Raw genomic sequence first — 12,720 nt, forward strand, 5'->3', positions numbered from 1 at the left:
AGAGTAATTGCAGTTCATCATGTCTTCCTCCTTCAAGGTGTGTATGCCCCCGGAAGTTCTCCCGTCACTAGTCTCTCATTTTGGTAACTTGGGCTGTCCGCAAAATGGGGTGACGTGCCCTGAACATTCCAATCCCTAAACTGGTTCCTGGGAAAGAATGGGCTGGGAGGCCAGGGAAGAGTTGTTCTATCTTCCCAAATTGCGGTGAATCTTGCCAGGGAATTGGTTCCCAATACTTTCTTTCAAAGCATATTGATCTGATAACCTGAAGATCTTAAAGGCCAATAAATAGGAAGAAAGGGTTTAAAAAGTCTCAGAATACTAGAGCTGAGTGGTACTCTGGAGATCATCTGCTCAGATCACCAGCACTTGGTGTGACAGATGAGGCCACTGACCTTGTGCAAGTCACTTTAGGAAGGGTTAACATTTCATTCATGTATTTATTCTTGCATCAAATATTTATTGAATATTTACTATGAGTCTGCCCAGACATGTATGTACCTAGGAGTGAAAACATGTTGCTGTTTCATTGGTCCTGTTTGAGTTAGCTTTCAGTGAAGTTCCCCTCTCTTATAGATTCTGACAGCTGGTTTCACAAGGATGGTGGGGGAATTTACACATAGAATCTTTAGCCAGTGCAAATAGGTTTTCTATGCAAGGTCACCAACTTCTGAGCTTCTGGGCTAATTAGTTTAGCTCTACTTGGCTTTACATAATAATACATTATTGAAAAGTTATTTGTAATTCAATTTATTGGCAAATGAGAAACTAATTCAAACCACTAAGGCAAGTTTTATTTGAAGAAACCCTGGAGCAAATCCTTTTATAATGTGAAAAATCTTGTTGTTGCTGTTGGAAATGATTATCCCCTAGTTAAGGATTTTGTAAATCTGGACACTTTAGGTTTTCTTATGGTGGGCACACAACCTGGGAGATAGCTCAGCTGTGGTCTGAACGGGATGAGGGAAGACTCTGGCCTGAGAAGAGGAAGCCCCGCTGGGAATCTTAGACCAGCCCAACCCAAGATAGAGACATTTACAATTGCAAGCTGCCTGGACAAGCTGCTCCCCTTTTCTCAGGTCTTGGAGTCTGGAGGGGAGAGCAGAGAGGTGGGGCATGATGAGTGGGGTATGCAGGATGAAATTCCCAATTCCCTCTCTCTCTCTCCACAGGTGGGAGTGGGGAGAGGGCAGGATGGGGAACCTTTTGCTTCTTTTAGAGCAAATTTCAAACTCTTCCTTAATATCTGGGGACTGTGTGGAATTAGAGCCGTCTTGTATACTTTAACGTGGTAGGGGAAGAGAGGAAGAACGGTGGAAAAAAACAGGACAGGAGTTTAGGAGAGAAGAGGTTTATGTGGATTCTTATTATACAGTAAAATCTCATTACTTTCCGTCTTGCTATTTTCAAACTTGTAAATAATCTAGACGAAGACAGGACTGAAGTTTAATTTTTCTTATTAAAATTTTTTTCTCTAGAAATTAATAATGTACGTAGTGACGTAAAGGAGAGTGTATTAAAACTGATGTATAGAAAGACATAGTCCACATATGAAAATTAACTATTTTCATGCAGAAGTATCATTCTACTCGAGCAATTCATGTATTAAAGATGATCCTTATCTAGTTGGTAAGGCCTGACAGGACTCTTCCTTGCTCCGGAAGCTGAAACTTCTTATTGCATCATGGAGAAAATTTACCTATGTATCGGTTTGTAATTTCTACAGTAATTTATATGGATCCTAGTGGGGTTTAATTGCTTTCCTGTGTTGGAAGATAAAGTCAGAGCATAAAGATCTGTAGAAACTAAGGAAGTCCAAGACCATGCTTATAGTTAGAACTTCCTTTTTTAGGGTGTTATTGTTTTTCCTCTATTGCCCACGGTCTTCTCAAAGTGAGCCTTGCAGCTGGTTAATTCAGCATCAGCTACTCTGGGCCAGCTTGTAAAGAGAAGCAACTGATGAAAAAAAGCCTCACTGTCTTCATTTAGTGAAAAATGAAAAAGAAGAAATAGGTGAAAGGGTCAGAGGCCCTTTGGAAATACGTTTTGGGTTAGGGTGTGACCTCTGACCATGGAAACTGGCATTCTGGGGATACGTCTCTTCTTCTCTTTGGCTGGGAGTGCAACTGTCTCATTTCTCTTCCCTGGGCCAGTGATCTTAGTTCCAGGTTGTTGCCAGAATTCCTAACAATTTTGGATGCTTGAAATAGTCTATTTTTAGGGATTGAGACACCCTGAGTGGGACCATCCTGTCCAGCACATTTCTCCCCTCTGTCAGTTGTCAGGTTGGGACCACAAGAGAGTAAGCCAAGTGGAGAAAGGCACTAGAAGGGGTGTCTGTGGTCCCTGGTTCTCTCTCACTGAGCTGACACAGGGCCGCCACTCTTCTGGGGTCCCTCTGAGCCATGTCCCTAGAGGTGGTACACAGCAGAGATTCCATCACAGCCTGCAGGGCTCTGAATGTGGGCTGGCTCTCCCTGAGAGTCCTTGTGGGGTACTCAGGGTAAATGATAGGGGCGCAGTGGGCTGGCCTGGAGCTTTTGTGAGCATGTGTAAGCTGAGTCCTCCCTTCCCACGCATCGCACACGGGGCTGGGTTGTCCTTTGCCTCCAGAGGCTGCTGTTCCTCTGGGCACATTGTTATTTTGCATTCTGTGTGAGCCCCAGGCCTCTGCCCCCAACCCTCTAACAGGAGCTCAACTGGACTCCTGAAAGGACTTTCCAACTGAGAAGCGAGATTTAGGCAGAGAAAGAGTTGCTGAAGAAGGGAGGGTGTTTCCTTCCCATGGGATTGACACTGCTCACCAGCTGTCCATTGTGGACTGAGGACGGTGATACTGAAAAGGCGGGAGGAGAGGTGGGGAGGGGTTTTGCACTCAACTTTGCTTGTCACTTGGGGATTTTCACTTTTCCCATCTGTAAAATGAAGACTCACAGTTGCTGTGCCACATAGAGGAAAGGCAAAAAGAATTATTTAGGGCATTGTGGTCCATCTTGATGTTAATTAACCTGTTCAGCAGATATTTACTGAGTGTCTACTGTGTATCAGCCACTGTGCTAGCACTAGAAGTGAAAAAACGATTTCTAAAAATCCCCCATCTTCATGTTCACAGCAACAGGGCTGTAGTTGTTGGCTCCAGGGCTTGGAGCTTTGTGTGTGTTTCGGGGGGTAACTTGGACTGGTCTCTCCTTGAAAAGAACCTGGAGGGCCATATCCTCGGTCACCCCTATGGCCTGGCATCACGTGGAAGTGTCCTTTCTGTTGTGGAGCCTCTCCTGCTCTTGGGCTGGGCTGTGGGGCCTGAGCAAGGCATTACTTTCTGGCTCATGATGGGGTTGGGAAACTAAGGGTGGAACTGAGGGATTCAGCCATTTGGCCTCTTTCACCCTTATTCTTTCTGTTTTGTTCTCTGACAGGGTCTTTTCGGAATGATGGTTTGAAAGCTTCTGATGTCCTTCCCATCCTAAAGGAAAAAGTGGCCTTCGTGTCTGGTGAGTGTCTATGGAAGCTTCGTTTATAGTGGACCTAGAGAAGGGGTGTGTGTGTGTGTGTGTGTGTGTGTGTGTGTGTGTGTGTGTGCGCGCGCACATGCACGTGTGCGCAGGCACTCACTTCTTTGTGTGCTAGTGAGAGAGAAGTGGTGGTGGAAGCGATGCTCAGAGCAGCTGCTTCCTCTCTCCAGAGGCAGGCAGAAAGGGAAGGGAGCCCTCTGGTCCCCGCTGGGTGTCCTGGAGGATGTTCACAACAGAAGGTGAGTGCCCTCCCCACATCTTGCACCCACACACACCCACCTCACCCCGCCCCACCCTCCCAGGCTTTCCAGGGCCACAGGAGCTGCTGAGGCCCCTCTGAGAGATGCTCCAGCTGGAGGGGTCTGTCCGCTGCACACATCCCCAGAGGTTTTATTTGGGTTTATCTCTGAGTGGCTGGAGAGGAGATTTACATTTTTTCTTGCTCCTCCTTCTCTCTCCTTCCAGCAAAGGGAGCTCAAGTGAGTTATTTGTGTCTATTTATTTATTTTTCTGAATAGTACCCATTTCTTACTTCTCTCTCCAACCCATCTTATGCACCTGGTCCCTTTAATGTCTAATTCAGGGGTTATCAAACTGTAGCCTGTGTTTTGCTGCAGGCCAGCCACCTGTTTTTGTAAATAAAGTTTTACTGGAACATAGCCATGTGCATTCACTTAGTAGTGTATTAATTAGCTTCCTATTGCTGCTGTAACAAGTTGCCACAAAGCTTGGTGGCTTACAGCAACAGAAATGTATTCTCTCACAGTTACAGAGGCCAGAAGTCCAGAATCAGTTTATTGGGCTGAAGTCAAAGTTTCAGCAGGCTGTACTCCTTCAGGAGGCTCTAGGGGACAATTTGTTTCTTGCCCCTTCCAGCTTCTGGGGCCTGCCAGCATCCCTTGGTTTGTGGCCACATCACTCCCGTCTCTGCCTCCATGGTGGTATTGCCTTCTGCTCTTCTGTCTGTGTCAAATCTCCCAATGCCTCACAGTAAGGATACTTGTGACTGCACTTAGGGCCCACTCAGATATTCCAGGATAATCTTCCCATCTTAGGAGCCCTATCTGCAAAAGCTCTTTTTCCAAATAAGGTGACATTTACAGGTTCTAGGGATTAGGACTTGATATGTTTGGGGGTCATTATTCAGTTTTTTTACAAGTATTGTCAATGGCTGCTTTGTTACTGTAACAGCAGAGTTGAGTAGTAGTAGTTCTAGCAGAGACCAGATGGCCACAAGTCTAAAATGTTTACCATGTGGCCCTTTAAGAAAAAGTTTGGTGACCCGTAATGTAATTGAAGCCAAACTATAAGGTGCACCAACATCACTCTGGGTGCCAGTTCTAGGGCATTAATATAGGCCTCCTGGATTAGAATCTCTGGCAGGGGCTGGGGGAATGGCAGTGTGAGAATAGCGAAGGATCATATTTTAAGAAATACACCCAGGTGCTTAATACACATTCGTGGATTGAGCCTTTGTTTCTGGATGATTCTGGTCATCTACAAGGAGTGGCGATTCAATCACAGTGAAAGAGCCAGCACAGCCCCACAGTGCAGGGGTTCACCCTTGCTGGTGGGTGATAGCCAAAATGGAGAGAAGGGAGAGAGAGGAAGGGGGTTTGAGGAAGGAAAAACCAAGTAGCAGGTATCTCCCACCTGACCAGAGGGAAGAGGCAAGAGCAGAGTATGTGATGGGAGTATGTAAGCCTTTGAAAGGTACAAAGTGCATTCCATATTATTATTATTAGTGGTAATAATAATATAGTGTTTTGCTATTGTTTTTGCTGTTAGAGAGAGTGGCTGGGAAGCTGCCTTTCCTTTCCCCATTTAGTGTTAGTTGCTGGCATATCTTGTTAGGTGGTGAACCCCTGTCACTGAAGATGCTGAAGCTCAGGCTGGTCCCTTGGCAGGATCACGTGGCAGCGACTTCAGTATGGGGAGAGGTGGAAGCCAGCCTCCAAAGCCTTGGATCTGAGTGCTTGCTGAGCATGTGGGAAGACCTTGTGTAGAAGTCCTGGGGCTGCTGGGCAGCACCAGGCCTCTGACTTCTGCTGTTGCCCATCATCTGGGTTCCCAGGACATGGCCCACAGCTCTATAGGGAGCCGGAGCAGATCTTTTCCTTTTATTCTTTAATGCCTTGAGCCTATTTAACCTATTTAACCCGGTGTCCTCCCTCTCCCTGGGTGTCCTGCTAATTCTCCCATTCTCTATGCCTGATGCTTCCTCTATCTGCAGTGGATTCCCCGCACCTTCTGCCAGTTTGAGCCTTTCCTCTCTGTCCCAAGTCAGTTCCCACTTTGCCTCCTCCAGGAAGCCTTCCTGGCTTTTTTTTTTTTTTTTACATCTTTATTGGAGTATAATTGCTTTACAATGGTGTGTTAGTTTCTGCTGTATAACAAAGTGAATCAGCTATACATATACATATATCCCCATATCTCTTCCCTCTTGCGGCTCCCTCCCTCCCACCCTCCCTATCCCACCCCTCTAGGTGGTCACAAAGCACCGAGCTGATCTCCCTGTGCCATGCGGCTGCTTCCCACTAGCTATCTATTTTACATTTGGTAGTATATATATGTCCATGCCACTCTCTCACTTCGTCCCAGCTTACCCTTCCCCCTCCCCGTGTCCTCAAGTCCATTCTCTACGTCTGCATCTTTATTCCTGTTCTGACTTACTTCACTTGTATGACAGATTCTAGGTCCATCCACCTCACTACAAATAACTCAATTTCAGCCTTCCTGGCTTTAATGCATACCCTCTGAGCACCATTCTGTTCCACATCAGCTCAGGGCATATGAGTGCAGACAGGGTACATTCTGACACGGGGACCCTTGCTTGACTGTTCGTGGTTTATTTTTTCCCATGTGAATTCCCTCAGAGCCCTGGGGCGGGGCCCAGCCAGCCCTAGAAAAGAGCTTCCCAAGTGTAGGGAGTTGTTCTAATGGAGTACAGAGCAACAATGTGCCAGGAAGGCAGTTAGTTAGGCATGAGGCCAGTAGCTGCTTCCCAGAGTAGGACCAAAGGGGCCGGGGATTGCAGCTCACGCCCATGTGTCGATGTGGGCCAGGCAGTTTTTTTTTTTTTTTTTAATTGAAGTAGAGTTGATTTACAATGTCATGTTAATTTCTGCTGTACAGCAAAGTGACTCAGTTATATATATTCTTTTTCACAGTCTTTTCCATTTGGGTTTATCACAGGATACTGAATATAGTTCCCTGTGCTGTACAGTAGGACCTTGTTGTTTATCCATCCTATATATAATAGTTTACATCTGCTAATCCCAAACTCCCAGTCCATCCCTCCCTTACCCCCCTCCCCCTTGGCAACCACAAGTCTGTCCTCTGTGTGGGGTAAGTCTTATTCATCTGCACGTGGTGCCAGGAGCTCTGGGGCTTAGGGAGCGTTGTCCTTCTGTGCCTGGGAAGGACGCTGAGGGTACCGGGGGATGACTGGCTGCATCTAAAAAAAAAACCCCAAAACAAAAAACCAACCAAAAAAGGCCCTTGTATCCTAAGCTTTTAGAAGACAGAGCACAAAAATAAAACAAAATAAAGAAACCCAGAAATAATGCAGTGTAGCGGTTACATGTCTTTCTGAGCAGAAGCACCGCAGGAAGTGCTGAGCAGAGAAACGAAGTGCTGGTTGAGCTCCCTCCCCTGCTGGTGCCCAGCATGGCCAGAGGAAGGGGAAGTTGCGCTGCCATGGGAACGTGCATTTGGAATAATCCAGGGCAGCCCGCCACTGCGTGGGTGTGTGCACGTGTGTGAGACGGGATCTGTGGCTGTGCTCGGGGGCCCCTGTCCTTTCAGCCCTGCCCCATCCTGCTCCGTATTCTCAGCCGTGGGCTCTCCCTTTGCTCTCTCTCTGGCTTCCTTCGTGGGCTTCCGCCTCCCCCTTGCAACGCCCACTGTCCCTTTGATCCAGCCTTCTCCTGTAGGCCCCTTTCACCCCTGCTCTCTGTGTGCGCCCACACCCTCCTTTTGGCCCCCTCCTGATGTCCCTCTCCGCCGCCTTCTCTCCCATCAACATCAAGCCCATGTTCCCAGAGGAACTCCACACTGCTGTGGTGCAATTTTATACTCTGGACCCGTGTCTCAAAGCATGTTCCATAGAACAACAGGCGCATGAGACGATCCTCAAAAATGAAAAAGGGTCTACTCTCAAAGAAGTTTGGGAAATGCTGCCCCAAATTATAGTCCCCCCCTTGGAGATTTGCCATGTTCATTAAAGCACATGTCCTTCAAGCACATGAAAGCGTTTCCCAAGCTACAAATAATGCATTCCCTTAAAGAAACATCATGTGTGTCCGTTAGCATCTTGCAGAACTGTAGTTACATGGGCCAAACTTCTGGTATGATTTCCTAGATGTATTTTCTTGTCCTCCCCCCAAAGTACCCTAACCTACTTACCCTAGTTGGAGCCTGCCTCCCCCTGAGAAACGTGAGTGCCATCCTCCCTCACATCAGTCAGGTTCGCCTTAACCTCCCCTCTTTCAGCCTTGCCTCCTCCCCAGCCCCGTCCTGCCCGGCCTTTGTGGGAGGCCACCAGTGCCGGTTCTTGCCCATCTAACCACCCCGTCCCTCTTTATTCTCTACATTCCCGTCTTATAGCTCCCAGCATCAAAGCCTCGACTGAGGAGGCAGACAGCAGGTGTTGGTTGAGCAGCGGGATGGCGCTGCTGAAGATCCTGCCACCATCTCTGTTGCCTTTTCAAAACTTGGCTCTTTTGTCTCCCACCATCTGGGGTCCACTTCCACAATGCACACTGGCTTTAGCGAAGGGTTCTCATTCTTTATCTCTGCTTATTGCCCTCTGGGAGTTCAGCACTCATGTCAGTTATCAGTCAAATCCTACAGCTTCATGGCTCCTCAGTCTCCTTGGCACCAAAATCTCCTACCTCCCTACCGTGGCCACACACATCCGAGACCTTTAGCCTTGATATGTCTGTCTGTGGCCTTAGCCTCTCACCTTGCACCATTGCTGGTGTTCCCCTATCAGTCGGGGGAATATGGATATCAGATAAAACATATGCTGTTCCCTCTCCTCTGGGCACTCATGAACCAGTAGGCCATTTCCTACCCTCACTGAGCCCTCCCCACTTAGCCCACGCATTAGTTGTATTCTGTTTTCGCTCAAGTTAGAGCCTAGCCTGGACACCACGGCCAGACCTTTCAACAGAGCTCTCACTATGCCCTGGTACCCTGCCACCTACTCTTAAACCCACATGATACCCAGTCCTGCTGTCCATTCTCTAGGGACACTCTCCAATGGTGGTCCATCCTCCTTTCTCCAAGCACCTCAAGCCCACCCTGACCCTCAACACTCTATCTCACCTAGAGAAACAGTGTCCCCCAGGAACCGCTGAGCTCTCCCTCTCCATAACTTATCTTTGTTTCCTCCTCCCTCTTTGAGTTCTATCAGTCTGCCAAAGAGAAAGGGGCAGAACCCCTTCCCTTGTACCTACTCTGGATCCTTGGTCCATCCGTTGTCCCCACTCTTTCCAGTGTGATGATTCTCTTCCTTTATGCCTGTTCCTCCTCTTCTTCCTACAGTCTTGCAAGTTCATCTCCTTTCTGAAAAATACCTGGCTCGATCATGCAGCCCTCTCTGGACTCCTTATCCATTCTTCCTGGAGGGAAGGAATTCCACTTCCCCAGGTCTTCTCCCCCCCCCACCCCCCCGCCATCTGGAACCTTCTGCAGCCAACATTATGAAACCCTTGTCTCCCAGGGCATAACTTGCTCTGCTCAGGAGGGACAGTGCCAGCAGCCCTCCAAGCCTCTTAGGTAGCCTTTGCCATCAGACCAGCCTCGGTTCCCCATGTTCCCTTAGGTCTACTCTTAAACCATCCACAGAAGGTCAGTGAGAAGGACAACAGCTGCAGGTAAAACCACCCAAGAGGTACAGATGAACCTATTTGCAGGGCAGGAATACAGACGCAGACGTAGAGAATGGACGTGTGGACACAGTGGGGGAAGGGGAAGGGGGGATGAACTGGGAGATTGGGATTGACATGTATACATTACCATGTGTAAAATAGCTAGCTAGTGGGAACCTGCTGTATAGCACAGGGAGCTCAGCTCGTTCTCTGTGATGACCTAGATGTGGGGGAAGCGGGGGAGGGAGGTCCAAGAGGGAGGGGATGTATGTATACACATAGCTGATTCACAACATTGTAAAGCAATTATACTCCAAATTTTAAAAAGACAAAAAACACCCAAGAGTGAAAATCCTTTGGGTGAGCTCAAGGCTGGAAGGGAAGGTGGAGAGTGAGGGAGAACCTCCCAGCTTTGAGGGAACTTGATTCCTTCACTTCCTTTCTCTCCTGTGGAAGGCAGTTAGGAGATGGGGATCACTTACAAGGCAGATGAGATGAGGTTGGTTATCCGTACATGGAGCCAGAGCCTGTGGTTTGGAAGGTTTGGAGTTGGGGGCCAGGGCCAAACTCTGTGGTATATCTACACAAATCTGCCCTGGTGGGGGCTGCAGGGAAGGGATGGTGGTGCTGAAATATATTTTTCTTCAGGGTCAGATCTCTCAGTGGCCCTGCTCTTGTTTGACCCTTTTCTCCTTGCAGCTTCCTTATTTCCTCCTCAGGAGTATCCTGGAATGGACTGGATTTTATTTGTCAAGACTCCCCTCTGTCTTGTGGTTTCTGGACCCCACAATCAGAGGGAAACATTATTCATGAACTCATACTGGGTGGGTCCCTGGGAGGCTCTGCTTTTCCTTGGAAAAGATCCTTCTTCAGGGCGCTGAGCTTTAAGCCTCTTTTCCAGCATTGGTGGTGGCCATGCCAGCCCTTACTCCCTCTTGCTCTAGATCCCTTTGTGGCCCCTGCTCTGGGGGATGTTGCGTGGCAGCCTGAGATGTGTGCGGGATGGGGCGTCTGTGATCATGACCCAGAGTTTTCTTTGTGAAATAGACAGTGCCTGTAAGGACGTAGTTACTACACCTTAGCTTCGTCCTCATCTAACCTTCCTGAGAAACTTGGTCCTGCTTCCCAATCATAGCATCCATTAACAAAGAAATTTTTAAATCGTGGAATAAATAGTGAGTAGAAAGTTTGGAAAATAGAGGAAGGAAAAAGCAACCATGTAAAATCCCAGCCTTCTGATAGCAAACAATGATCATCATCTCAGTTACTCCCTCCAGCTTTTTTAAAAACCTGATATTTAGAAAACACTTGTAATCCTAGTGTGTACCTATGCATTTGCAGCGATTAAGACCTTGACCATCCTATTCCCAATAAAGATTCATGTGCTCCTTCAGCAGGAGTGACAGGTGGCACCTCAGGCAGGCAGGCAGGGGTGGATCCTTGGTTGTGTAGAACACACTTAGGTCTTCTCTATGAATCTAAAAACCTCCCAGCAATGATGTCCCTGCTGGATGCTTTAAGGGCTTCTCACCATGGTATTCAGTTAATCTTGAGCACTCCCTGCTCATAGAGGTCTGCAAAGAGAAGTGAACTGGAGGTTGAATTTGCAAAGACCATAGCACTTTTAATGGCTTGTTTTCTCAGTACGAGCGGTTATCACTTCCTTCATTATCGTCTCACATTCGTGAAGAGTACTTGTCGAAGTGCTTCCTCATGTGCCATCTTATCAGGTCTTGCAGCAACCCTGTAATATAGTCATCATTGTTTTCATCTGCATTTTGCAGATGAGCCACCAGAAAAGTCAAAAGACTTGCCCAGGGTCACGCATGTTCCCCACGCCCAAACCCCATGCCCTTGCCCTAAGCAGTGACTGGATTTCTCTGGGCACCATCTTTCTGCCTGTTTCCAGCTCAGTTTCTAGCTGGTTTTCTTAAACTCCCTTCTCTTCGTCCCTGCAGGGGGCCGTGATAAGCGAGGTGGACCAATCCTGACCTTCCCTGCTCGCAGCAATCATGACAGAATAAGACAGGAAGACCTGAGGAAACTCGTGACCTATCTGGCCAGCGTGCCAAGGTAAGGTGAATGTCCTGCAGGGGAGGGAGGGGGAGGCTGGACTGATGTAAGTGAGTTAGAATGAGCCTCCATCCCTGCCAGGGGCCTGGCTGTTTCTGCCCTTGGAATGGATTCTAATTATTTCTGGAACATCATCACCCATTGTTCACCTCATTCCCATCATTCCCATTGTTACCGCTGGGATTCATATGGATGGAGTGGGAGCTGGATGTGGGAACCGTGGGCAGAGGTGAAGGTCCTAGGCTAAGAGGACCGGGGCAGGCCCTGGAAGAGGTGACAGTGTGGCCTTGGGAGCAGGGATGGGAAACTGTTCTTTACCTTGGGGAAATGGGAATTCCAGCTGATTCCACTCTGGCTGTGTAATGGATTTTTTTCTAAAACCTCTGGCTTATGAATATGTTTGTGGCTTTTAGAGTTTGGGGCAAATAACTCCACTTATATCATTCAAGAGGCAGCCTTAAACTCAATCTAAGTCATGCATTTTCAATGGGGGTAATATTGCCTCCAAGCGGGATGAGAATTCGTTCTTGGGGATGGCAAAAAAAAAAAACAAACTTACTCTTTTATGTATTAAGCACAGCTATACACATAGTACATAAACAGATATATACAATATATTCATAGTATTAAAATCTCATTGGGTGGGTGATTAAGGAAAAAAGTATAAAATGTCTCTTTTGGGGCACGGGATGATTTTTTAAAAAGGTTGAGAAACACTGATTTCTGAGTGTTTCTAGGTGGTACTGGCCTCAGAGGGTAGTGAGGGAGACATGCCAGGGACATGGTGTATATCTTTTAAGAAGGGGTAGGAGAGGCCTTTGCATAGTCAGAGAATCATAGAATGTGAGAGCCGGAAGAGCCCCGAGAAGTAATCCAGGCAAATACGTGTCGTGTTCTGCTTGGGAAACAGGGTCCATATGGGATTAGAGTTGCTTACGGGGGTGGGGCAGTGGCAGAGCTTGGTCAGAACCCTCCTGACTCCTGCCCCAGTGCTCTCCTCATCCTTGCTTGTGGCCAGCGAGAACTCTGTTCTCTGACTCTTAGTGGGGTTGGAGCCTGTCAAGTGTTCGTTGTGGTAAATAAGAAGTGATGACTGGGGCCTTTAGAACCTTCATCTTGTCTCTGTGCATTTTATAGGGGAATTAGTCAGTCACAGAGAGGATGTCTGCCTTTGCGGGGAGACCTTGGCTAATTGTTGAACGTGCTGATTAAGTTCTTAAAGCAGGTGTCAAGCGAGGCCAGCACTTCATTTGAAAGAG

The 12,720-nt window shown here is 47.7% G+C and overlaps 1 protein-coding gene across 3 annotated transcripts in view; it reads left to right on the plus strand.

Moving 5' to 3' along the window:
* The window catches only part of KALRN (kalirin RhoGEF kinase), a 573,088-nt gene that overhangs the window by 112,221 nt on the left and 448,147 nt on the right, over window positions 1-12,720 (plus strand). For all 3 annotated transcript variants that reach the window (XM_024756492.1, XM_024756493.1, XM_024756494.1), the window contains exons 2-3: window positions 3,417-3,491; window positions 11,347-11,461. In XM_024756492.1, coding sequence (XP_024612260.1) covers window positions 3,417-3,491; window positions 11,347-11,461 — 190 coding nt within the window. The remainder of the gene's footprint in view (window positions 1-3,416; window positions 3,492-11,346; window positions 11,462-12,720) is intronic.

The sequence above is a fragment of the Neophocaena asiaeorientalis genome, unplaced genomic scaffold, assembly GCF_003031525.2.
Source record: "Neophocaena asiaeorientalis asiaeorientalis breed wild unplaced genomic scaffold, Neophocaena_asiaeorientalis_V1.1 scaffold22, whole genome shotgun sequence".
Taxonomy (NCBI): domain Eukaryota; kingdom Metazoa; phylum Chordata; class Mammalia; order Artiodactyla; family Phocoenidae; genus Neophocaena; species Neophocaena asiaeorientalis.